At 43.5% G+C, this 26,308-nt stretch overlaps 1 protein-coding gene across 1 annotated transcript in view; it reads left to right on the top strand.

Annotated features, from left to right (window-relative positions):
- Positions 1–25,688, top strand: part of NETO1 (neuropilin and tolloid like 1) — a 182,912-nt gene extending 157,224 nt beyond the window's left edge. The window contains exons 7-10 of the mRNA XM_040432143.1: positions 1,862–2,090; positions 10,877–10,990; positions 24,183–24,741; positions 25,628–25,688. Coding sequence (XP_040288077.1) covers positions 1,862–2,090; positions 10,877–10,990; positions 24,183–24,741; positions 25,628–25,688 — 963 coding nt within the window. The remainder of the gene's footprint in view (positions 1–1,861; positions 2,091–10,876; positions 10,991–24,182; positions 24,742–25,627) is intronic.
- The last annotated feature ends 620 nt before the right edge of the window (positions 25,689–26,308 follow it).

Raw genomic sequence — 26,308 nt, 5'->3', positions numbered from 1 at the left:
CACATAGTAATTGTCCTTACACAGTAGTTTCCCCCACACTGTCCCCACACAGTAGTTTCCCCCACACTGTCCCCACACAGTAGTTTCCCCCACACTGCCCCCCACAGTAATTTCCCCTACACTGCCCCCATATAGTAATTTGCCCCACACAGTAGTATCCCCCACATTGCCCCATATAGTAAATTGCTCCCACATAGTAATCCCTCCCATAATAATTTGCCCCCACATAGTAATCCCTCCCATAATAATTTGCCCCCACATAGTATCCCAGATTTCCCCCCCACATGCCCTCTTGTGTCCCCCCCATGTCCCCCAAAGAATGCACATAAAAACTAAAAAGAAAAAAAAGAAAAAAAACTAAAAGCTAAATACTCACCTATGCTTTCTCGTAGAGAAAGGCGCGCACACTTCACTGTGCTGCTGCGTCCCGGCACAGGCGTGCACGATGACGTCATCACTCACGCCTGCGTCAGGATTTCACTACCGCATAGACCTCAGGCCTACTAGGCCCGAAGCCTATGGCAGTGATCGGCGACGGGGCAGGGAACTATGCGTTGCCGTGCCCCGCCGCAGTATGTGGGCGCGTCAGCCTTCCAGCAATGAGCGCTTCCATCTGTATTGATGGTAGCGCTCATTGCACCCCCCTGAGAGCTGGCACCCGGGGCGGACCGCCGCCCCCTGATCCCCCTAGGCACACCACTGTGCAGCGGACACTGTCTACGAAAAAAGTACACTGGATGTCACAGATATTTTTAGTATACGCTTTAATATATACAACAATAGTCCTTAAAAGTACTTTTGGGTCTCTAACAATTGCACGCAATTTAGCGCAGGTTGCGCAAATTATATATATTGCTGCCAGATACAACAATAGTCCTTAACAGGACTTTGGGTCTCTACAATTGCACGCAATTTAGCGCAGGTTAAAAATATATATTGCTGCCAGACACAATAGTCCTTAAAAGGTCTTTTGGGTCTCTAGCACCAACCCAGCTTAACAAAATAATAAAATTAAATTGAATCAATTCCTTACACTATCTGTCCCTTCTACAGCACAGCTCTCCCTGACTAACACTGAGCCGAACCGCTTTATGGCACCCGATGACACGTTCCGGCCATCCAATCACTGTAACGCCAGTAACCAACATGTCTAAGGCATTACAGTGAGTGGCAGCACTCACCTGCCCGTTTATTGGCTGCGTAGCAGCCAACAAACGTGCGGGGAGGAGACTCGAGCTTAGCGCTCGAGCACGTGCGGTATTCGGCCGAACACCGCAATGTGCCGAGCATCACGATGCTCGAGCCGAACTGGTGTTCGGCCGAGCATGCTCGATCAACACTAATTCTCACCTCTCTACTCTGCCGTCTTGTCCTCAAAATACATTGGAGACCAGCTGGAGCAGAACCAAGTGCAGGTGTGAATAGAGCCTAAGATGTGATGTAGTTACCTCGTTTGAAAACAGAAAGCTTAGCCATTGATTGCATGACTTAAACCTTTCAGTTTCTAAACTGCAGCAATTGTCCGTAATTTAAGTTATTTGCAATGGTGCCCAGAAACCGGAAAATATATTCTGTATATAGTTCTAGGTCTACCTGACACAATTCATCTTGGTTAAGTTTTTACTGACATAATATTATCCTGCACTTTTGTTTTTCTAAGAAAGGCAATTTGACACATTCTCTGGGAACATTTCTCCAGCATGTATTAAGAACTCTCTGCTCATCAATAATGGAAGAAATGTACAGTTTAATAAATGGTCTGCTTTGAATAGCAGATAATTGAAGTACTTACTGATTGAACTGTGAATGCTCAATCAATATGTAATAGCGCTCACATAATGGACTTTTTTTTAACTTTCAGATATACTTGCGATTTTTGGACTATGAAATGCAAAATTCAAATGAATGTAAAAGGAACTTTGTGGCTGTGTACGACGGAAGTAGTTCTGTAGAAGATTTAAAAGCTAAATTTTGCAGCACTGTTGCTAATGATGTAATGCTGCGTACAGGACTTGGAGTAATCCGAATGTGGGCAGATGAAGGCAGCCGAACCAGCCGTTTCCAGATGCTCTTCACATCTTTCCAAGAACGTAAGGACATGATGTCTCAAATTGAACTAATACACCATAATAGCTGTTTATCCCTCATAATCAAGTTGTTCTTTACAAAATTTCTCATGTTTCCCACTTTACCTCTTGGACCCACTGAAAATACACAGTAGCATAAGAATTATCTGTTTTGTGTTTCAATGATTTGATCGGGTTTTGCAGAACTGAAATCATTTACCTTTTTAAAGTAGGATTTGAATCCTAATCCTAGAAATGTGTGGGCTGTACAATGCATACAAAGAAATTTATAATTAGTGTTTTCCTTAAGTGACAAATTATAAGCCATTAAAACATAGCTTTTCAGGATATTTCCTGAAGATTAAGTATAATCCCCTAACATTCATAGTAAAATGACAAGAACTCTTCCGAAATGTCACTTTTATAAAGTACACCTATTATTTATGTCTCACATAAATATAGTTATCACAATATATGGGTCCTTTTAGTGCATATTAAAAGGTTTTTTGAGGTTGATGACCAATCCTCAGGGTAGGTCATCTCAATATCACATCTATGGAGATCTGACACCCTCATAGCTTGAAAGCAGGAAGCAGAAAGCTCCATCCACTGTGTAGTTGTTGTTCTGGGATCTAACCTGCAGTAATGACCACCACACAATGGACAGAGATATTTTTTCTTTATACATCTATTTACTGCTGCGTCAGTGCTTATAATAGCTGATTGATTGGAGAGCTAGGTGCTGGACCTCTACCAATATGATATTGATGACATATTCTAAAGATAAGTCATCAATATCCAGAATCCAGACAGTCCCTTTAAACCCTTTAAGTGGTTGTGCAAGAATGGGCGGGGTTTGGGCAAACCCCCCCATTATGGCAGACCTGCAAAGGGAAGATGACTTACCTGCTTACCAACGCCGGCTACCTGCTCCATCTCCTGCAGGCCTGCGAGGCACCGCTGGGCTCCAGTGATGTCAACATCCGACTTGGCATCGCTGCAGCCAATTACTGGCCGCGGCAGTGTCAAGCTCCTCTTGCATCATGTGACCATGTGACCAAGGGGAGCCGGACACTGCTGCTGCCAGTAATTGGAAGGGGGTAAGTCATCTTCCTTTTGCAGGTCTGGCAACTGCCCCCCCCCCCCCCCCTCCCCATTCTTGCACAAACCCTTTAATATTATCATCAATTTTGTTCTTAAAAAAACATTGATCAGGTGTAACTTTATTCTTTACATAACTGTAGCCGAGGTCTTGTATTTTGCAGGACAACCTATAGATATTGTATTTATTTTTAGCAACAATATATAGATTTTGTAAAGAAAACTAATGAAAATGTATTTTTACACCTTTTTGCATTTCATTTCATACATGTTGGAATGGATTAGCATGGAGTTTTAACTTACAACAAACAGAATCAAACACTATTGTAGCCAAAAAACAAAGATAAAAACCCGTAATACAGAGGTGCAAATTGAGCACCACCACCAAAGTGCAAGCAGTCCCTTAAATAACAGTGCAGGACCAGGCCATAAGAGTAGTATAAATATCCCCACACAAAAAATAAAGCTGCGTCCATAAGTAGAGAACAAATTTTCTAAAAAATTAATAAATCTATCTGATTCATTCGAATCGTCCAAGCAATTTGATTCTGGAATGAATTGATTGTACCCGAATTCAAAGTGTGATAAAACCCTGGAAGCCTAAAAGCCTCTCTTTCTCCCTCTCTCTCATTCTGGAAAAAAAATCTACCTAAACAAATCTGAAGAAATTCTGATTTTACCAATCCAGAATTTTCTTTAAAATTTTTGGTCAAATTTTGATTCTAAAGAATCTATTTGCTAAATCGCAGGAAGGCATGTATTGTAGTAAATATATAATACATAAAATAAAGGATGAGAAAGGCTAAGGGCTCATTCACATCTGCGTCTAGTGCTCCATTCAGGGCCTCCATAACAAATTTAATCAAAAATGCAGGACTTTTTCCTAAAAAAATGGAATCCAGAATGGAAACCAGACAGACCCCATTATAGTCAGTGGGATTTGTTTGACTGTGCTTGGGTTAGTTATGTGCCGATTCAGACACTTCCATTATTTTTATGGTTCTGCACCTATGACGGAGCAGAACAATGGAGGAAAACAATAGCACAAGTGTGAAAGACACCTAAATGTGATGACCAATGCATATAAATACAGATTTTATAGCAGATCAATGGGATAAATAGTCAGAAAGACAGGGCTTTCTATCCTCAGGATAGGTCATCAATATCAGCGAGGTTCAACATTTGGCACTCCCAGTGATCAGTTGTTCCCTGCAGTCGCTGGTACGGAATGACTCCGTTTTTACAACATTGTTTTTGTGCCAGAAAAATCTTCTAAATTATAAGCTACCATACCCCTTTTTAGTGGGCTGTATTACACTGCACTGGACAACACTATATTCTTTTATGGAGAATATCTCCATAATAAAACGTCCAATGTAGCGCCCCCACCTTTATTTTTTGTAGTATTCATATGTGATTCAACAGAAAAAAATCTTTGGAAGCCTCCATAATAAAATGTAGTGTACTTGTACTAAATTACAGTAGGGGGTGCACCCATTTGGGTATTCATTGCAAACCGCTAGCGATTCATTTATGGCTTCTAGTGGGAATGATGAAGGAATGGTGCAATATCGTCAGGGGAATGGAAGCTCTGGGATTGTTGTTGCATGAGAAATGCAGGTGGTTTCTGGAGCAGACATGTCAGGAGAGGTCCCCTATAAAATACCTTTCAAACAAATATATCATATATATAGATATAGTATATACAGTGGGGAAAATAAGTATTTGATACACTGGCGATTTTGCAAGTTTTCCCACCTACAATGAATGGAGAGGTCTGTAATTTTTGTTTGTAGGTACACTTCAACTGTAAGAGACAGAATCTATAAAATAAAATCCAGAAAATCACATTGTATTATTTTCAAATGATTAATTTGAATTTTATTGCATGAAATTAATATTTGATACAATAGAAAAACAGAACTTAATATTTGGTACAGAAACCCTTGTTTGCAATTACAGACATCAAATGTTTCCTGTAGTTCTTGACCAAGTTGGCACACACGGCAGTAGGGATTTTGCCCCACTCCTCTATACAGGTCTTCTCCAGATCTTTCAGGTTTCAGGGCTGCCCTGGGCTACATTGAGTTTCAGCTCCCTTCAAAGATTAGGGTTCAGGTGTGGAGACTGGCTAGGCAACTCCAGGACCTTGAAATGCTTCTTAAGGAGCCACTCCTTAGTTGCCCTGGCTGTCTGTTTCGGGTCATTGACTTGTTGGAAGACCCAGCCACGACCCATCTTCAATGCTCTTACTGAGGTAAGAAAGTTGTTGGCCAAAATCTTGCAATACATGCCCCCATCCATCCTACCTTCAATACAGTGCAGTCATCCTGTCCCTTTTGCAGAAAAGCACCCCCAAAGTATGATGTTTCCACCCTCATGCTTCACGGATGGGAGAGTGTTCTTGGGGTTGTACTCATCCTTCTTCTTCCTCCAAAGACAGCAAGTGGAGTTGATACCAAAAAGTTCTATTTTGGTCTCATCAGACCACATGACCTTCTCCCATGCCTCATCTGGATCATACAGATGGTCAATGGCGAACTTCAAATGGGCCTAGACATGTGCTGGCGTGAGCAGGGGCGCCTCGCGTTCCCTGCAGGATTTTATTCCATGACGGCATAGTGTTTTACTAATGGTAATCTTTGAGACTGTGGTTTCATCTCTCTTCAGGTCACTGACCAGGTGCTGCCGTGTAGTTCTGGGCTGATTCCTGATCTTTTTCAGAATCATCCTTGCCCCACGAGGCAATAAAATGCAAATTAATTATTTAAAAATCATACAATGTGATTATCTTGATTTGCGCAGGGCAAGGGCTCTTTTGTTTATCATAACACACTGCAGGGTGGAAACTTCCGCCCGCAAGTGTGTTCGGGGACGTCACCGGCTCTGATGGGCAGGCTTTAGCGCTGCCCTAGCCATTTTACTGGCTAGGGCAGCGCTAAATCCCCCCATCAGTGCCGGTGGCAGCCCCATGCAGAGCCCGGTGCGTCACCGGATCTCTAAAAAATGCATGAACTGCTCCGATGTTAAAGTCAGGGGGGCTGACAGCCTGAAAATGAAGGTATGTCTGGGTTCAGCTCTGAACCCGGACAACCCCTTTAATAATCTATCAAGTTTTTTATATGAACATAGGCTGGTTGAGGTGCTGTACATTGAATATATGTATGTAGTGCAGTAAGTCTACTGTGCTATGTGCCACTTGTGCAAGGGGAGGAAGACTAGGGGCCAACCTTGCTCAGAAGCCCACCATGGAATTATTCACCTGTACCTCTGTGGGCCAGTCCGAGCCTGTATACACACACACACACACACACACACACATATTTGTGTGTATAAAAAACAAACTTAAATGCTACACTTAGCAACAGGTATACAAGATATATCGGAAGAGCTTTCTGGTTGATTGTTGCATGAAAGTCGAGTTTTAACCATGTTACACCTGACATGAAATGTCAAGGTAAGTGGATATTTCCAACACAATACCATCTTGTGCTATGATCAAACACTGCCATCTGCTGTAAATGTTTTCTCTTGCAGCTTGTAATTCTCTTTCGCTCAGCTCTGAATATAGAGACTGTATTTCCAACAGTTTTATTAACATGCAGAATGTGTAATAAATCTGTCTATTAATAGTTTATATTCCATACATTGAGGTCACACTCGTACAATATTATAATTTCTGATGATCAAATAAGCAAAATATTAGGAACTGTAAAGGTCTTCGACTTGTTTTGTAAATTGATCTTCATACCTAAAATTATATTTAAACCTGAGCACACAGAAATTTTTACAATAAATTTACAGTTTAAATATTTTAAAAAAAATTGGTACAAACACTAATTCATTGCATTTAAAGGAGTTTTCCCATTAAGAGCATTTATAACCTATCTACAGGATGAATGCATTATCGCTGGGGATCTGACCAGTGGGACTTCTACCAGTTGAGAGAACAGTGTAAATGGAGCACAGGCATGTCCACTGTTACATTCACTTCTATGGTGCTGCCAGAGATAACATGAGCGTCACTGCTATGTTCACACAAGGGACCTGTGGATAGGTGAAAATTATTGTTTGAACTTATTCAAAAATCATGTTATGGACCAAAACATGACATGACTATTGAAGTCTATGGGTCCACTGGCAGAACATGGATGCCATCCGTGTTCCGTCAGTGCAGGGGCATACACAGATCTCATAGGGCCCCTTAGCAAAAATTTGTATGGCCCCCCCCGCCCCAACCATTTTCCTATACACATATGATAATCACTCCCAGGCAATGCAAAGTGCAATGCCCCTGATTTCTGATGAATTTACTTTATTACGTGGAAATAATTTTAATTAAAAAAAAATTGTGATAAAAAAAAAGTCTTCCTCCACCTCAATCACTTCTATTTCAGAAAAAGTAGAACAAGTACTTCATAAATATGGCACTCATTTTGACCACCATATTTCTCAATGGGTTTACACCAGACAACTGGCAAAAATACATTGATAAATCACCTTCTTTTCTGTTATACAGCTGTCTTCCTACAGCCACCACTAGAGGGAGCTCATTGCATAGAAATTGATACAGTTACTATTTACTGTTTTGTGCGCGTTTTTGATGCGTTTTTAGCACAGACCTGCTTCAAAAACCTCAAACTGAAACTCAGCTTTGTATTGAACCCTTACAAAACTGCACGAACCCCCCCCCCCACACACACTTTTTTCCACGCTGATCTTTTAAGCGTGTTTTTCAAAAGAGTGTTAACTGGCCCTTTTAATTACTGTTTATGAATGAATGAGGCTCTGGCAGGGCTTAATACAAATACTACAGTAGCAGACCTGGGGACCTTCACTAAGCCCTGTGCTGGCATTACAGCTGATCAGCACTCTTACTGATCAGAGCGTAAAGAGCAAGTCCTCCTCTTTCTACCTAACCATTCATATGCCATGGTCGCTATTGACTGTGGCATCTGAGGGGTTAAACAGCTGGGATCTGAGTTATATTTGTTCTTATGCACTGTAGGTAGGTAAAACAAACAATTAATCCAGCACTTCATCAAACCAATGAGTCTTTATTTACTCCAGGTATAAAAGCTTAAAGCAGTACAGCAAATTCTGACCGTTACCATGAACAGCCTTCAAACATCTCACTTGTCCTCACTCATTCTGAAGCCATGATTAAGAATGAGTGAGACGTTCGAAACGTATAGGCTGTTCCGTGGTGATGGTCACAATTTGCTGTACTGCTGTAATCTTTTATACTTTCAGACGAGGGAGTACCACACTCCAGAATCACAGTGTGAGTATGTGGTAGCTTCCGTCCTGACCTCCCAGCACTGAAGAGGTCATATAGCATTATATTGGTTTATGATTCTGTGTAACCTTTACAGTTCTGGAATGTATTGTATAACACTGACATAATGTAGTGTTGGGCGATCATGCTTGGCCTAACACCAGTTCTGCTCGAGCATTGCTATGCTCGGCCGAATATCGTGTGTGCTCGAGCGCGATGCTCGAGTTATTGTATTTAAATCTAATTTAGCCTCTATTTCTGGAAAAGTTTCTGGCGGGATTTGAACTCACAACCTTCTACATTACAGCCAAGAATGTTAAAAGGAATCTGTCACCTAGTTTTACCCTATAGAGCTGTGGACATGCACGGATAGATCTCTGCTAGCATGTCCGCAATATACCTGTCCCATAGCTCTGTGTGGCTTTATTTAGTTAAAAAAATGATTTTATAGATATGTAAATTAGCCAAGTAAGGTGCCCAGGGCATGGTCACTTACGGTTAGGGAGCCAAGCCACGGCCCCTGTGAAGGAGCCCAGCACCGCCTGCATCCAGGAATCTCCTCCTTGCTCACGAAGTTATAGTGCCGTAATCTCGCGAAGTGTTCGTTCCCTTTGCTGGCATCAGCCTCAGTGAACGACGAACTACCCAAGCACTAGATCGCGCATCGCAAGATTATGGCACTGTAACTTCGTGGGCAAGGAGGAGATTCCTGGATGCAGGCGGTGCTGGGCTCCTTCACAGGGGGCGTGGCTGGGCTCTCTAACCGTAAGTAACCATGCCTTGGGCACCTTACTGGGTTAATTTACATACTGTATCTATAAAATAATTTTTGAAACTAAATAAAACCACACAGAGCTATGGGACAGGTATATTGCGGACATGCTAGAGGAGATCTATCCGTGCATGTCCGCAGCTCTATAGGGTAAAACTAGGTGAGAGATTCCCTTTAACCACTACACTATAGATCTGCATGGCCAGTTACTAGTAGTAAGTATTCCTATACAGCAGAAGTCTCTTTTTTTTTTTAAGTAACTGGCCATGCAGCTCTGTAGTGTAGTGGTTAACATTCAGGGCTGTAATGTAGAAGGTTATGAGTTAGAATCCCTTCAGAAATTTAGGCTAAATTAAACTTATATACTTATTTTTTTTTTTGTAATTGTAAAAAATTTGTAATTACAAAAAAAAAAATATATATTATATATTATGAATATTATATATTCTAAATATGTTATATATGTAAATATATTATGGCTAAAAACTTATATATATGTTTAAATTAAATCTATCCTCTATTTCTGAAAAGTTTATGATGGGATTCAAACTCACAACCTTCTACTTTTAAGCCCAGAATGTTAACCACTACACTATAGAGCTGCATGGACAGTTACAAAAAAAAAAATATATATGAGACTTCTGCTGTATAGGAATACTTACTACTAGTAAGTATTCCTATACAGCAGGTCTCATATTTATTTTTATTTTTATTTTTTATTTAAGTACCGTAACTGGCCATGCAGCTCTATAGTGTAGTGGTTAAGATTCTTGGCTGTAATGTAGAAGGTTGTGAGTTTAAATACCATCAGAAACTTTTCAGAAATATAGGCTAAATTAGATTTAAATACACTAGGTGTCCCTAAGCACTGACTCCATAGCATCAGGAAGTGTTCTACTCGAGCACACGAGCACTTTGGTGCTCAACCAACATAATGCTGTCAGTGTTATCCAATACATTGCAGACCCTTAAGGGTTACATAGCATTATAAATATTATGCTATGCCACCCCTTCAGTGCTGGGAGGTCAGGACGGGAGCTCTGCATACTAATGCTGCGAGTCCGGAGTGTCGAACTCGCTCGTCTGAAAGGGGCCTAAATAAAGATTGATCGGTTTTACAAAGTGCTATATTAATCATTTGTTCTACGTGTCATACCACTTGGTCAAGTGGGAATCTGCGCACAGTAAACGATGACTGCAAGCATCCCAGGTGAGCTGGATTTTTTTTCTGTGAAACTGCAGGTGGGTGTTCGCTTATTAACAGCTTGCTGATCTATAAACCGGAATTTTTAGCACTTTTTGCTTTTTATTTATGCATTTATGCAAAAGTGAAGGTGCCCTCGTCACTAATACAATGACCCATGTGAGAAAATATAGTACTATTATTTTTATTTTAAAATGTATTATTCAGGGGTTATTTGTGTATGTCTAAAGAGTGCAAAGTGTCCCAAACCTACTGCAAGCAAAAGGTTTACCAGACAGACTGTATATTTCATCTGTACTTCATAACTAGTCATGCGAACCTGATGTTATGCTTGTGTGTTTTTTACTATTAAATGGTAATGTTTTGCTATGGTTGCTTTTTTTCAACAAAGCATAGCATTTTGATAAGTAAACATAATCATTACCCTCTATTTTAATGATTCCCTTTTTTTTCAGCTCCGTGTGAAGCAAATTCATTTTTTTGTCATAGTAATATGTGCATTAATAATACATTGGTCTGCAATGGAGTTCAGAATTGTGTATACCCTTGGGATGAAAACCACTGCAAAGGTAATAGAATATGAATTGATTATATGAGTTCATTATGTTAAAATAAAGAAATGTTAATAAAATACAGGGTTTACAGCTATTGCTTTGTGGAGCTTTTTTTTTTTTTTTTTTGATGGATCCTTCGTTATTAGTTTTGTGTTAAATAACATTGAAGAAAAAAGTGAAAAAAGAGTTTTTAGCTTAGAATTATGCATGCAGGTTTTGTGCAGCTGAGCTATCAAATTTCCCTGTGAAGTCAGAGGCTGGATTACTCTACAACGAAACTGGCTGAAAAGCCATTGGCATTTAATATTAATTTGCATCCATTTTTTTATTCATCTCCCGTGACTTCCATAGTAACAAGATTAGCTAGTCATGATGGACCTATACCTATATAGATATTATCAGGTCTAAAAGTAAACAGCTTGCCAATTATAAAGTCCTTAGCAATGTTGCAGACAAAGATATTTCATTTCCTGTAATAAGTAACCCTCCTATACATGAGTAGTAGCAGTATTGCTGTTACAGCGTCCTCAGTGCGACGCTGTCCCCCTGCTCGCCACCACGGTTCCGGGCGCCGTGATCATCTGTGATCATGATCTGTGCTTTCCTGTCTCTGTTGCTGCTCTGCAGATTCTGCTCCGCAGCTTCCAGTCTACCTGAACGCTGCTTGTGCTCGGCTGCTGTACGCATCACTCCTTGGCGGGTCTGTGTTGTGTCAGGTGATTCCATTCACTTACCCTGGCTCTCCTGGAGGTATTTAAGTGGCTCAGCCCTCTACCCAAGCGCCTCAGAGTCAAGGTCCTATCCTGTGCAAGTGAGCTTGTTAGCACTTGTGTTCCTGACTACGTGCCTCGTTCCTAGACTACGCTCTTCATCTGATCCCTGCCTGCTTGCATCGCTCCTCCTGTTGCTGACCCAGATTGTCTGACTTCGTTCCTGTGGCGCCTGCCCTGACCCATTGCTTGTCTCGACTACGTCTCTGCCTCATCCTCCAGTTCCTGTCTTTTTTGCTCCTGGTAATGACTCTGCCTGTCTAACCACGCCTGTACTGTCGGTACCTTTGCAGGTACCTCCTGGTTCACCTGGACCAGCTGCTACTGACTCTGGGACTGCCCTGCTTAGTCACGCCCATCCAGGGTACAGCCAGTCCATAGCGCAGTGGGTTCACATCCGCTGCCCGTGACAGTGCTCTGAGGCCATGGATCCTGCTGGTCATCCCAAGACCACTGTTCATGATCTCTTACAGGAATTTAAGCGCCAGAGTGAACGACAAGACGTATTGATGCAGTTTATGCAAAATGTTGCTGCTTGCTTGGATACCGTCTCTCATCCGGGCACGGCAGGCATGCCAGTCGCTCCTCCGCCTCCTCCGATGCCACCAGTGATTACGGAACTGACTGCCGTCGGAGTGCAACTCCCGCTGCCAACCCACTATGGTGGTAATCCTAAAACGTGTCGGGATTCCTTAACCAGTCCCTGATCCACTTCGAGTTACATGGGCAGAGGTTCCCTACGGAGCGGTCCAAGGTTGTGTTCATCATATCCCTGCTGTCTAATGAGGCCCTCACCTGGGCAAATCCTATTTGGGAACGTGGAGGTCCAGAGACGACTAATCTTTCTTGACTACCTTCTGGATGGTCTTTGAGGAGCCGGGTCGTACGTCCTCCGCTGTCTCAGCTCTGCTACATCTACATCAAGGTTTCGCGTCTCAACTGGCGGTTTTCTGGGAGGGTTTCTGACCATATTAAGGACGAATTGGCTGGGCACGACCGCCCATCATCTCTGAACGACCTGATTACATTGGCTACACGGATTGCTGTGCATTTTAGGGAACATTCTAAGCAGGTTGCATGCACCAGAAGACCACCTCGTCTGGTTCCTTCATTTCAGCGGTCGGTCCTTCCAATAGCATCCGTTCCTCCTAAAGAGCCCATGCAGAATGAGCGCCTTCGTCTAACTTACCAGGAGCGTCTATGTCGCAAGGCAGAGAATATCTGTTTGTATTGGGGAGGCAAGGCCCATTTTGTGCGTAACTGTCCCCAGAGGCCGGGAAACGCCATTATCTAAGATCAGTTGAAGAGGTGGTTCTAGACCAGGAGAAGTCCTCTCTGAAACTTTCCATTCCCGTGACTCTCTCTCACAAGGAAGTTACGCTATCCGTGCCGGCATTCATGGACTCTGGGTCAGCCGGTAACTTCATTCAACAAGCGCTGGTTAAGCAGTATCTGCTTCCCACCATCTGGCTGGATAGGCCTTTGTAAGTGGTTTCAGTAAATGGACTACCGCTTACTGAACCAGTACTCACTGTTACTGTGCCCCTCAAACTATAAATTGGGGTTCTGCACTCGGAGCTGATCTCTTTCTATGTCCTGCCAGTCACTGTGAATCCCATTATTCTTGGGCTACCCTGGCTACATCTTAATTCGCCAATTGTGGACTGTAACTCGGGTGAGTTTCTGTGAAATGGCAATCATCTTGTCACTCCACCTGCTTAGTGGAGGTCCGACCGGCCTCCCAGCCTACGGTACCAGTAGACCCGCCTGGACTACCGCAGCAATATGTCAGCTACATGGACATCTTTAGTAAAAAGGATGCTGAGATTCTGCCTCCTCATCATCCATATGACTGTCCGATCGATCTTCTGCCCGGTGCTACCCCTTCTTGTGGTCGAGTCTACCCACTCTCACTCCCAGAGACTCAGGCAATGACTGACTAAATCAAGAAGAATCTTGAGAGGGGGTTTATTCGTAAGTCCATTTCACCAGCTGCGGGCGATTTTTTTCTTCATGCAGAAGAAAGATCGGTCCTTGCATCCCTGTATCGATTATCGAGGTCTGAATAAGATCACAGTGAAAAACTGATATCTTCTTCCGTTGATCTCTGAACTTTTTGACAGGATCCGGGGGACTAGAGTCTTCACCGAACTCGACCTGCGAGGTGCATATAATCTGGTCCGCATTCGAAAAGGTGATGAATGGAAGACCGCTTTCAACACTCGTGATGGACACTACAAGTACCTCGTCATGCCCTTTGGTCTAGGCAATGCTCCTGCGGTATTCCAAGAGCTAGTTAATTATGTCTTTCGGGACCTGCTCTATGTCTGCGTGATTGTGTATCTGGATGATCTACTGGTCTTCTCTCCAGACTTGACCACTCATCGAAGGCATGTTCGACTCGTCTTACAGCGCCTGAGGGAAAATAGACTCTATGCCAAACTCGAGAAATGCACCTTCGAGAAAATGACAGTATCATTTCTCGGATACATCATCTCAGATGCTGGATTACAGATGGATCCTGAAAAACTGAATGCGGTAAAGAACTGGCCTCACGCTTCCTGGGATTCGCCAATTTTTATCGGAAGTTTATTCCAAACTTTTCCTCCCTAACATCTCTGATATCTGCTCTTACTCGAAAAAGGGCAAATGCCAAAGACTAGTCTCCTTAGGCAGAGGCCGCTTTCGTCCAATTAAAGAGCTCCTTTGCATCTGCACCTATTCTGCGACATCCTGATGTCTCCCGCCAATTCTTTTTAGAAGTGGAAGCCTCTTCCATAGGAGCCGGTGCGGTCTAACTGCAAAAGAATTCCAAGGGCAAGATGTTCACTTGTGGATTTTCCTCCAAGCTCTTCTCTCCCGCCGAGAGGGACTACTGTATTGGGGACAGAGAGCTCCTAGCCATAAAACTCGCCTTGGAGGAGTGGTGTTATCTATTGGAAGGAGCCCAGCATCCGGTAATCATTTTCACCGACCACAAGAATCTCACGTACCTGCAGACAGCTCAGCGTCTGAACCCTCGCCAAGCCAGGTGGGCACTTTTCTTCTCCCGTTTTAACTTTGAGCTACACTTCCGCCCGGCTGAGAAAAACATCAAGGCAGATGCTCTGTCCCAATCTTTAGATTTTTCTGACTAGCAGGAGGAGCCTCAATACATGATAGATCCTGCTTGCTTCATCACAGCGGCTCCTGTCCTGGTAAGAGATATTCCTCCCGGGAGAACATTCGTACCCTGTGCCAAAAGGAAAAGCATCCTGTCATGGGGACACAACTCCAAACGGGCCGGTCATCCCAGAATCCGCAAGACCTCTGAAGTAGTGTCTCACCACTACTGGTGGCCCACATTATCCAAAGACATATGTGACTATGTTTCGGTCTGCACCGTCTGTGCTCAAAATAAAGTTTCCAGGAGAAAACCTCCAGGCCTGTTGCTACTTCTACCCGTTCCTGATGCTCCATGGCAACACATTGCTATGGACTTTATTACTGATCTGCCTTCTTCAGCTGAATGTACCATGATTTGGGTGGTTGTGGATCGCTTCTCCACGATGGCGCACTTCGTTCCGTTGACTGTATTACCCTCGGCTGTGAAACTCGCCAAACTGTTAATAAAACATATATTTCGTTTACATGGCTTGCCTGGACATATTGTTTCCGATTGAGGAGTTCAGTTTACATCCAAGCTCTGGAGAGCCCTCTGTCGTCTCCTAGAAATAGATCTCGACCTCTCCTCCGGTTATCACCCCCAAACCAACGGGCAAGTAGAGCGGGTTAATCAGATATTGGAGAACTACCTTTGACATTTTGTTTCAATGCAACACGACAACTGGGTATCACTACTACCTTGGGCAGAGTTCTCCTAAAACAACAACACTAGTGAGTCTACTGGATCCTCGCCATTCTTTGTTGTCTATGGTCAACACCCCCGTACTCCTCTTCCTGTTCCTGCATCTTCCGAGGTTCCTGCTGCAGACTCTTCCTTCAGAGATTTCTTGAAGATATGGAGTGACACCAAGGCATGCATCGACAAGGCGGTGAGCCGCATGAAGACCAATGCGGACAAGAGAAGAAGGACTCCACCTCAGTTCTCCTCTGGGGAAAAGGTATGGCTTTCCTCCAAAAACATCTGCTTAAGAGTCCCCAGTTTTAAGTTTGCTCCGAGATTCCTTGGACCCTTTGAGGTCTTGAAGAAGATCAATGAGGTGACATACAAGTTACGCCTGCCTCTCTCGCTATGCATTCCCAATGCCTTCCATGTGTCGTTGCTTAAACCAGTGGTCCTTAACCGCTTCTCAAAGGCTTCTTCTACACCTATTCCAATGGCTGAGAATGCTGACGAGGTCTTTGAAATCAAGGACATCCTGGACGTCAAGAAGCGGGGCAGGAGGACCTATTATCTTGTGGACTGGAAGGTATTTGGTCCAGAGGAGAGGTCCTTAAAGCCGCAGGAGAACATTCAGGCTCTGATCTCATCAAGCGTTTTTTGTCTTGCCATGGACGCAAGAAGAGAGGGTGTAAGGGGGGGGGGGGTACTGTGACAGCGTCCTCGGTGCGACGCTGTCCCCCTGCTCGCCGCCACGGTCCCGGGCGCCGTGCTCACCTGTGATCATGATCTGTGTTTCCCTGTCTCTGCTGCTGCTCTGGAGATTCCGCTCCGCAGCTTCCAGTCTACCTGAACGCTGCTTGTGCTCGGCTGCTGTACGCATCACTTGGCGGGGCTGTGTTGTGTCAGGTAATTCCATTGACCTACCCTGGCTCTCCTGGAGGTATTTAAGTGGTTCAGCCCTCCACTCAAGTGCCTCAGAGTAAAGGTTCTATCCTGAGAAATTGAGCTGGTTACCACTTGTGTTCCTGACTACATGCCTGGTTCCTAGACTATGCTTTTTGTATGATCCCTGCCTGCTTGCATCACTCCTCCTGTTGCCGACCCAGATTGTCTGACTTCACTCCTGTGCCGCCTGCCCTGACCCATTGCTTGTCTCGACTACGTCTCTGCCTCATCCTCCAGTTCCTGTCTTTGTTGCTCCTGGTAATGACTCTGCCTGTCTAACCACGCCTGTACTGTCGGTACCTTTGCAGGTACCTCCTGGTTTGCCTGAACCAGCTGCTACTGACTCTGGGACTGCCCTGGAGTGGTACCTAGCAACTACCCTTATGGCAAAGTCTATCCTCACCATCAGAGGCTCTGGCTAAAACCAGGTAGCTGCTTAGTCACGCCCCTCCAGGGTACAGCCAGATCGTAGCACAGTGGGTTCACATCCGCTGCCCGTGACAATTGCCAAGGAAAAATTGAAATAGATGTTCAAAATCTGCAGCACACCAGATGTTAAGATCATGCAGAAAAGTTGTGTAAAGAGATGACAATGTCAGGGTGAGTAGCAGGCAAAACTTTGTTTAAGTCCTTCATGTTGGACACCACCACTTTGCACACACCACCAACCAGCTTTGCTGTCCCTGTACTTAACTGTTTCTCAAGTGCCCTGCCCAATGGAGGAATGCAGCACTTACCACTCTGTGCAGCTCCCTCTTTCTCTTCATTTTGGAAAAGGTCTCCTCCCCCTCTGTGACGAGTGTCCTTCTCATGATGTGTGACACTTCAAGTTCTCAGTGCCACTTCTATGGCAACTGGATGGTTGGCTGACTGAGGAGTTCCTTTCTCACTTGCCTGCTCAGCACTTAAAGGGTTATCCAAACTATAAAACATGTGCCTCAATGCACGGGCCCCTCATATAGATTATACTTACCCCTCTTCCTGGCACCCGCGTCGCTCCTGATCTCTGCGTGACCACCGCATCTCCAGGGAGATGCAGTGGCGGCAGTGCGGGGATCAGGAGAGACTCGGGTGCATGGAAGCAGGGTTAGTATAATCTATATGAGGGGCCTGGGCATTGTGGGGCATGTTTTATATTTTGGATAACCTCTTTAAAGGTACTTTACACTGGCTGACAATTGAACAGATCATCGCTAACCAGCGTTACTAGTAACACTCAGTGATGATTACCTGATGAATGAGCAAAACGCTTGTATATCCAGTAATTGTATCTTTTGTGCAGCACAAAAAAATCATTGTTTTCTAGTGGCAGATCATGCTGTGTAAACGCGATCTACTGCCAGGAAACAACGAGACAGTATGGGGAAGAGCGATGGGATTAGCGATCGCTCCTCCCCATAATCTGGAGGAGATAAGTGCATGTGAATGCACTGTCTCCTCCACTAACATTCAGCAGATTGTCGGGAAGAACCGCTTCCTGTCCGACAATCTGCTACATTGTCGTCCCGTGTAAAGGGACCATTAGTGACTCTTCTCCACTGGCTGTGCACAGGAACAGGACAGATAACAAAGACAACCATTTTGGTGACACACAAAAGAAAGCTGAGCCTCTAATGCCACCAGATGTAAGATAGCTATCCTATAAGTCAATGCTAGTTCAACTAGGCATTGATACATAACTAGGATTATAGCTAAACCAGTACCTCATCTGCAGGCATGCAGACAGCTGTCTCTGAGTGATTGGGGCAATAATCAGTGCAGTGCAGAGAGAACTGGCTTAACTGGGTGAGAGACATTTATCGGAAATCGGGCGGGGGGGGGGGGGGGGTGAAATCCACAGCCAAATCCCCATGTTAAATTATTTGTATTTTGCTGTAATTTTAAAGTGGATATAATCAAATTTGCAACAGATTTTGCAGGACAGCTTGTTGTTTAGTAAAGTAGCTGATTGGAAGATGCCTGACCTGGAACTCTAAGGGTATGGTACTGTGTAGTGGAATGCCAAGTGGCTGAGATGTGGATGTGCCTTAAAACTACATCTCCATTCAAGTCTGGCACAATTTACAAATTGTTAAAAATGGATTATTCATTGATTGTTGATTGTTAATGTCTATGCGGTTTTGTGGAGGCCATTACCAATCAGCAATCATTTCATCTTGAAAGATTTGCACATTATCCTGTATTTTTCAAATGCATCACAGCCATTTCTCAGCTGTTTTCTTAAACTAACACGTCATAAGAGGAATCATCATCATGAGGGGTTCTTTACTGTAAGAGCCGTTAGACTATGAAACTCTTTGCTACAAGATGTATTTCTTGAAAAACATAACAAGTTAGTTATGGGTACTAGATTTTTTGGGCTGGAACACTAACCCAAAAACCTAATTTCCATATTTGGAGTTGGAAAGGATTTTTTTTTCATAATATGGGGCAGTTGCATCATACAACTGTAAATCAAACACAAAGTAACAGTATTCTGTGCAGTGGGTATTAGTTTGGGTATTACTAGTTGAGTATTTTTGTCTTATGTTTTAGTGGTATGCATTTAGAGGTGTGGCTGCCTCCATTTTGGTAGTGCACAGTTTGTTTGTTTTTTGTGCAATGTATAGCTGTAGTATACTTTTCCTGAATTAATTGAAGGTGTGCTGGCACAAAGGGAAGTAAAATCAAGCAAAGACATTATACATGAGGATCCTACTCTCCCTACATTTATTTGAAGCGCAGAGAGAGGTATCATATAGAGTAGGTTCCCATCTAGAAAGAAGTCACTTTCTCATGGTGAATCGGCACAAATGATTTTAGTTTTAGTTAACAAATACTGTATATTTGTTAAAGGGCTTCTGTCACCCCACTAAAGTGATTTTTTTTTTTTTTGGGCTAGTTAAATTAGTTATATTGCGATATATGAAAATATAATGGTGTTACTTACTTTGATCCAGTAGTTTCTTCCAAAAACGAAGTTTTATAATATGTAAATTAGGTCTCTACCAGCAAGTAGGGCGGCTACTTGCTGATAGCTGCTGCAGAAAACCGCCCCCTCGTCGTGTTGATTGACAGGGCCAGCCGGGATCTCCTCCTCCGGCTGGCCCTTTCGGCATTTCAAAAATCGCACGCCTGTGTTCATTCGGCGCAGGCGCTCTGAGATGAGGAGGCTCGTCTCCTCAGAACTCCCTCAGTGCGCCTGCGCTGATGACATCACCAAAATAGAAGACGTCATCGGCGCAGGCGCACTGAGGGAGTGCTGAGGAGACGAGCCTCCTCATCTCAGAGCGCCTCGCCGAATGAACACAGGCGCGCGATTTTTGAAATGCCGACAGGGCCAGCCGGAGGAGGATATCCCAGCTGGCCCTGTCAATCAACACGACGAGGGGGGCGGTTTTCTGCAGCAGCTACCAGCAAGTAGCCGCCCTACTTGCTGGTAGAGACCTAATTTACATATTATAAAACTTCGTTTTTGGAAGAAACTGCTGGATCAAAGTAAGTAACACCATTATATTTTCATATATCGCAATAGAACTAATTTAACTAGCCCAAAAAAAAAATCACTTTAGTGGGGTGACAGAAGCCCTTTAAGTGCCTCATATTCATTTGATATAGGTAATGTAGCATTCGTTTATATATACAGTATATTGTGACACAGTAAAAGGAATTGTATGTGGAGGCAGGTATTTTCAGGTAAGGTCAAACACTGGACTGGATCGCAGGTGCTGTTCCGGGTTTTTGTTTTCACCTAGCTGTCTTTAAAAGACAGCTGGGTTCATGCAGAGGGGATATCTGTATTGTGATCTGAGGCTTGTGCCGGGGTGGAGGACTGAGACCCATGTGAGTGGAAACAGGCCGACTAAAGCCTGCTTATGGACTCTTGTTGGCAGAACAGGCCGCATGGTGTGAACTGGCACCAATACTGCAAGGTGACTTTTTAGCTTGAAAGTGTTTTTTTGTTCTGTGAACTTTCTAACGTGTGAATAAACACTGAACTTTTGGTTTATAAACTGGTTGGTGCCTCCATACTGCGTCCGCTTATCCTGTTTACCAGAGCAAATCCCCACAATTGGTGGAGGATGTCCTGGATTAAGCCTGCTAAATTGCAACCAGCATCACGGGACAAGATGGAGGAGATGATGAAGCAGCTGGTGCAGGCCAACCTAAGGCAACAACAGGCCATGAAGCAGCAGCAGGAGACTAACAGACAACTGCTAGAGGCTAATCAGCGACAGCAAGAAATGAACCAGCGGCTGCTTCAACACGTGATGGCCTTAGAGAAGACAGGAGTATCTCAGGGAGTCCACGATGCCCGGAAAGCGGTCCGCACGGCGATTCCCAAGGTGGCACCAATGGATGACGTCGAAACCTAACTGGCGGTGTTCGAGAAGGTGGCCGTGAGGGATAGTCTACCCCGAGACCAGTGGGCTGAGGTCATAGCTCCGTTCCTGGCATCAGGACCCCAACAGTTTTACTTTGATTTACCGGACGAGCTAGCAGCAGACTACTATAAGGTCAAGGGTGAGATCCTGGCGAGACTGGGGGTGAATGTGTTGATCCGGTCTCAGCGGGTGCATCAGTGGGAGTTTAACCCAGCTGAGCCAGTGAGACCCCAGTATTATAATTTGCTGCATCTCTTGCAAAAATGGCTACCACCTGATGTACTGAGTCTCCCACTGCTGTGCTGGACCGTATTGTAGCTGAAAAATTCTGGAGGGCATTGCCATCACCCTTCCAGCGCTGGGTTGGCCAGATGTCTCCTACTAGTGCCCTGGAGATAGTGGACATGGTAGAACGATATGGGGCTACTGAGGAACTCCAGGGGGGAACTCTGGGGAAGGGTGTAGCAAAATCCAGAAAATCCCTACCTCAGACCCGGAAGCCTGAGCTGAGAAAGACCACACAGGATGAGCCCTTTGGGGGTCAGAACCCGATAATCTGCTAGCGGTGTCATGAGCCCGGCCATGTATGGGCTCATGACTGTCCCCACCAAGTTGAGCCCATGGATGTAAACTTTGGGTATCGACAGTCATGGTATGCCAGAAGGGTTGGTGCGTCAGACACTCCAGAAACTCTCAATAATAAACCATTGTGTCAGGGGGAGGTGGGAGTCACTCCCATGGTGGCTCTGCTGGATTCAGGGAGTTGGGTGACCCTTGTGAGGGCTTCCCTGTGCAACCCACCGAGTTTACGGGCTTGAAAGTCGGGGTGCTCAGCATACATGGAGATTTAAAAGAGTACCCCACTGCTCTGGTGTCCCTAAGCACGTGTGTCGGCAGGCGAATCCATGAGGTGGCCGTAACCACTAGCATGCACTATGAAGTAATCCTAGGAAGAGACTTTCCATTGTTCCCAGCCCTGTGGGGTCCGTAACTGTAGCTGGGAGATCCGGTTTTGGTTTTTGGGCCTCCTGTCGACAGTAAGTTCCTCTCTAGGTGGCAGGGGCCCTACAAAACATGAGAGAAAGTTGGAGACACAAATTACAAGTACGGATAGAGCAGAGTTAACACTCTTTTTTTCTGAGATTTCTGAGTTGTGTTATCTAATTTAAGCAAACACCTTCAATTGCTTTTCAATGGCTTTTGTCTCAAGATAACGCGATGAGTTAAGAAATTTGAGTTAAGAGCTGGAGTGCTAACCCTGTTCCATCTGTACACCAGCCAGGTTGGCAAAAGCCAAGGCAGGTCTACCATGTCAATTTACTAAAACCTTGGAAGGTTAGGGAGACCTGTACTGAGAACAGCCCGCGGCCGGTTTATCTAGGGGAAAAGATTCCGGTCCTTCTGCTACAGGGGAAGCGACTGCCACAGAAAAGATTACTGACAGCCTTTTCCGCTGAACAGACTCAGGGGGCCAGGGAGTTTGTTAGTCGGAACACGGATGTGTTCTCTGACCTCCCTGAACGCCCTTCTGTAACCCACCATGATATTTTCACTGAGCCCCAGGCAAAAGTCTGGTTAAAGCTCTACTGGGTGCCCGTGGCTCGACGAGACAAGCCATCTCTGAAGGAATGATACAGGGTTGGCCACGGCCTGTCACCACCTGGATAAAGAGAGGAAGTACCGGGTCACCAGATAGCTCTGGTCACTTCACGGTGGAGCACAGAGCGGCCGTTGCAGGGAAACGCAGAGGAATTGTCCCGGGTGCACTGTTTATGTATGTGTTCACCCCCTCAAGGTTGAACAAAGGGGGGAGGGGGGTATGTGACACAGTAAAGTGAATTATTTGGGGAGGCAGGTATTTTCCTCCCAGTGTGTGCTGCTGGACTAGTTAGCAGTCATGTAAGGTCAAACACCGGACTGGATCGCAGGTGCCGATCCGGATTTTTGTTTACACCTAGCTGCCTTTAAAAGACAGCTGGGTTCATGCAGAGGGGATCTCTGTATTGGGATCTGAGGCTTGTGCTGAAGTGGAGGGCTGAGACCCATGTGAGGGGAAACAGGCTGACTAAAGCCTGCTGATGGACTCTTGTTGGCAGAACAGGCCGCATGGTGTGAACTGACACCAATACTGCAAGGAGACTTTTTAGCTTGAAAGTGTTTTTTGTTCTGTGAACTTTCTAACTTGTGAATAAACACTGAACTTTTGGTTTAAAAACTGGTTGGTGCCTCTATACTGCGTCCACTTATCCTGTTTACCTAAGCGAATCCCCACAATATGCTGAGTGATGATGCATTGTGTTTGCTTTTACTTTTGTAGTTTCAGCCATGGCGAAACACACCTCCACATTTACTTCATTCTACAGGATGTGCTGACTATGTCATCATACAGATGTGTCCTTCCTCAATCTGCCTCTAAACAGAACATATCTTGAAATGCATGGTGCAATATGTTAAACATCAATAAAACATATGTGTCCAATGGATGCCTCAACAGATGCCATCTATTTGATATGCATCAAACATCCATCACCCATAGACTTCCCTGTTTAGAAAAAAAAAAGTATACGTTAACGTATACGTTTTTTTTCCTGGATTGCCATAATGGATGCCTCCGACAGTTGCCATCTGTCGGTCATTCATCGCCCATAGAATCTCCTATTAATAAAATGTAAACGTTTAAGGTATACTTTGTTTATTTTACTTAGTGACGCAGAATTGTAATGAATTGACATAAAAAATTTATGACAAATTATATCACTTAGCACACTTCAAGAAAGGTTAATGGTCGACACATCTGTAGACTGTAGGGGTTTTTATGTTCCTATCGATCAATTATAGGTTGGATTTGATGGACCTGTGTTGTTTTTCAACATTATTAACTACAGTATTTACCATTGTAACACTGCCCATTACAGTACCCATACAGTTCCATTACAAGTCCTCAACATTTTAGAACCAGCCAATGTGCTCAGAGTTTTTCCATAGTACTCTCATAACAGAGGGAGGGACAATGCTATAACACTACTAGCTACAGAGCCTGCAACGGAATGCCAACCTCAGTGGGCTCAAAATAATGCCATATGTAGTACAATGTATACCTTCTTGATGTGGTTCCTTTGTTTTCAGAACTCTGCACTCAATAGGTAGATGCTTGCAAGGTGGCAGTAAGAAATCTGTCTGCTGATTAGTACAGAGATGTCATGTACTTCCCGATTTTCACAATTGATATCTAACAATTGTTTAATTAAATTATTTTGTTTTCATTGTCAATAATGTATCTCTTCAATGTTCTTCTCCTACAGAAAAAAGAAAATCCAGTCTTTTCGACCAGCTTACAAATACCAGTGGGACAGTTATAGGGGTCTCTTCCTGCATTGTGATCATCCTCATTATTATCTCTGTAATAGTCCAAATCAAACAACCTCGTAAAAAGTTCATCGAAAGGAAGGCAGACTTTGACCAAACAGTTTTTCAGGAGGTGTTTGAGCCTCCACATTATGAATTATGCACTCTTAGAGGTTCAGGAGCTGCAGCAGACATTGCTGATGTTGCTGATGATTTTGAAAATTACCATAAATTACGGAGATCTTCTTCAAAATGTGTTCATGACCATCACTGTGGATCACAACTGTCAAGCACTAAGGGCAGCCGTAGTAACCTTAGTACAAGGGAAGCACCCATACTAACAGACACACCAAACCAGCCTGTTATGCCCAATCTACAGCCTATGAATAGAAGAAACATCTTGGTAATGAAGCATAGTTATTCGCAGGATGCCACAGACACATGTGACATTGATGAAATTGAAGAGGTTCCCACTACAAGTCACAGGCTATCCAGACATGACAAATCTGTCCAGCGGTCAGTATCAATACATTTTTGATGAAGACATTTACTTAAGGACTTGCTCGTTCCTCCAGATATTTACTTTCATATTTTTGTTTCATCACCATTTCATTACCATATAATTTTTTGTAATTTTTTTTATTATTTTAGATAATGAAAACAATTGTAGAATAAGCACACACCCATTTACGATGAAACATATTTTCATCTCATTTAAACATTTATAATTAGTTGACTGGTTCATAAGAATTCTAAATGATAATGCATCCATAGATTGTTAAACTTTACTAACCCTCCTTTTGCAGTGAATGCTTCTATTTCAATTTCCGGATTGCACTTTTTACTATCTTGAATTATGTCATGCTCCTACATGCATGCAATATTACATTAACATATACAGTATGTATGAACTATTTGAATTTTAGTTATTATAACCAGTTCTTATAAATGGTACTACAGATCACATATTACTAGAAATAATATGCGGTTCTGTTTTATGAATCAGTAAGAAATCTAACAGAACATTTTAATAAGGAAAAAGAAAACCAAACAATAAAAAAACTTTTTATGTAATGCATGCTGAATGACTGTGAATACGATTTGTATACATATAGCCAGATAAAGAATCGCTCCATAAACCATTGAATGTTATATCACTATCTGTATGTTTACCTGTGTTTGTATTGCATGCATACTTGTGCTTATGTGTTTGTTTACATGCACTACATGTTTTCTTTGCACATTAAAATCACTAATATCTCTCAAAAACTCTTCTCTTGTTTTAATGTGTTTTGCATGCCCCTGTGTTTTTTTGTACTTTGTGATGTGTTTTTTATGATCATTTTCTGAACGTAATCTGTTTTATGCAAACATATTGAATGAAATAGCCATAACATTCCAGGTTCTGCCTCATTGGGTCTCTAAACAAACATGAAACTGAATACAACACAACTAGGGTATGAAAATCAGAATTTAAGGTAAGGCAGTACATGGCATGTCTTGATTTAATATATTTGAATGTTGATAAAATCATTAAAGGGACACTAACATGCAAAGCTTATTTATTTAGATTTTCTTTTTTTTGTGAATACATTTTTGTATCTTAAGACAAATAAAATTTAAAAAAATCAAACCTTGGCATTTATAAGAAGCAAATTAGAAGGGTTAAATACCCCCCAAAAATGTATTTCATGCTCTGATGCTCTTCCTTAAATCGCACAGGGCAAGGGCTTTTTCTGGAGATCAATAGGCTTCCGCCAAGCAGTGATCCCAGTAACGTAACCTGCACTAATGGGCGGGCTTTAGCAGTGCCCTAGCCTGTAAAATGGCTAGGGCAGCGCTAAAGCCTGCCCATCAGTGGCAGTGACGTCACCGGGAACAGTACTAGGTGGAAGCCTCCGCCTATCAGCGCTAGAATGTAAACAAAAAAGCCCTTGCCTTGCATGATACAGCACAGGGCAAAGGAGAGCAACAGAGTATGAAATTCTACGATGCTCATGTCAGAGGGGCTGAGTGGGGGAAGAAGGGGATATGTCCGGGTTCAGCTTTAAAAATTATCTTGATGTCCTTATTTAAGAGATGC

This window comes from Bufo bufo, chromosome 5 (genome assembly GCF_905171765.1).
Source record: "Bufo bufo chromosome 5, aBufBuf1.1, whole genome shotgun sequence".
NCBI lineage: Eukaryota > Metazoa > Chordata > Amphibia > Anura > Bufonidae > Bufo > Bufo bufo.
Note: the sequence above shows the minus strand (reverse complement) of the source record. Positions and strands in the feature narration are given on the sequence as shown.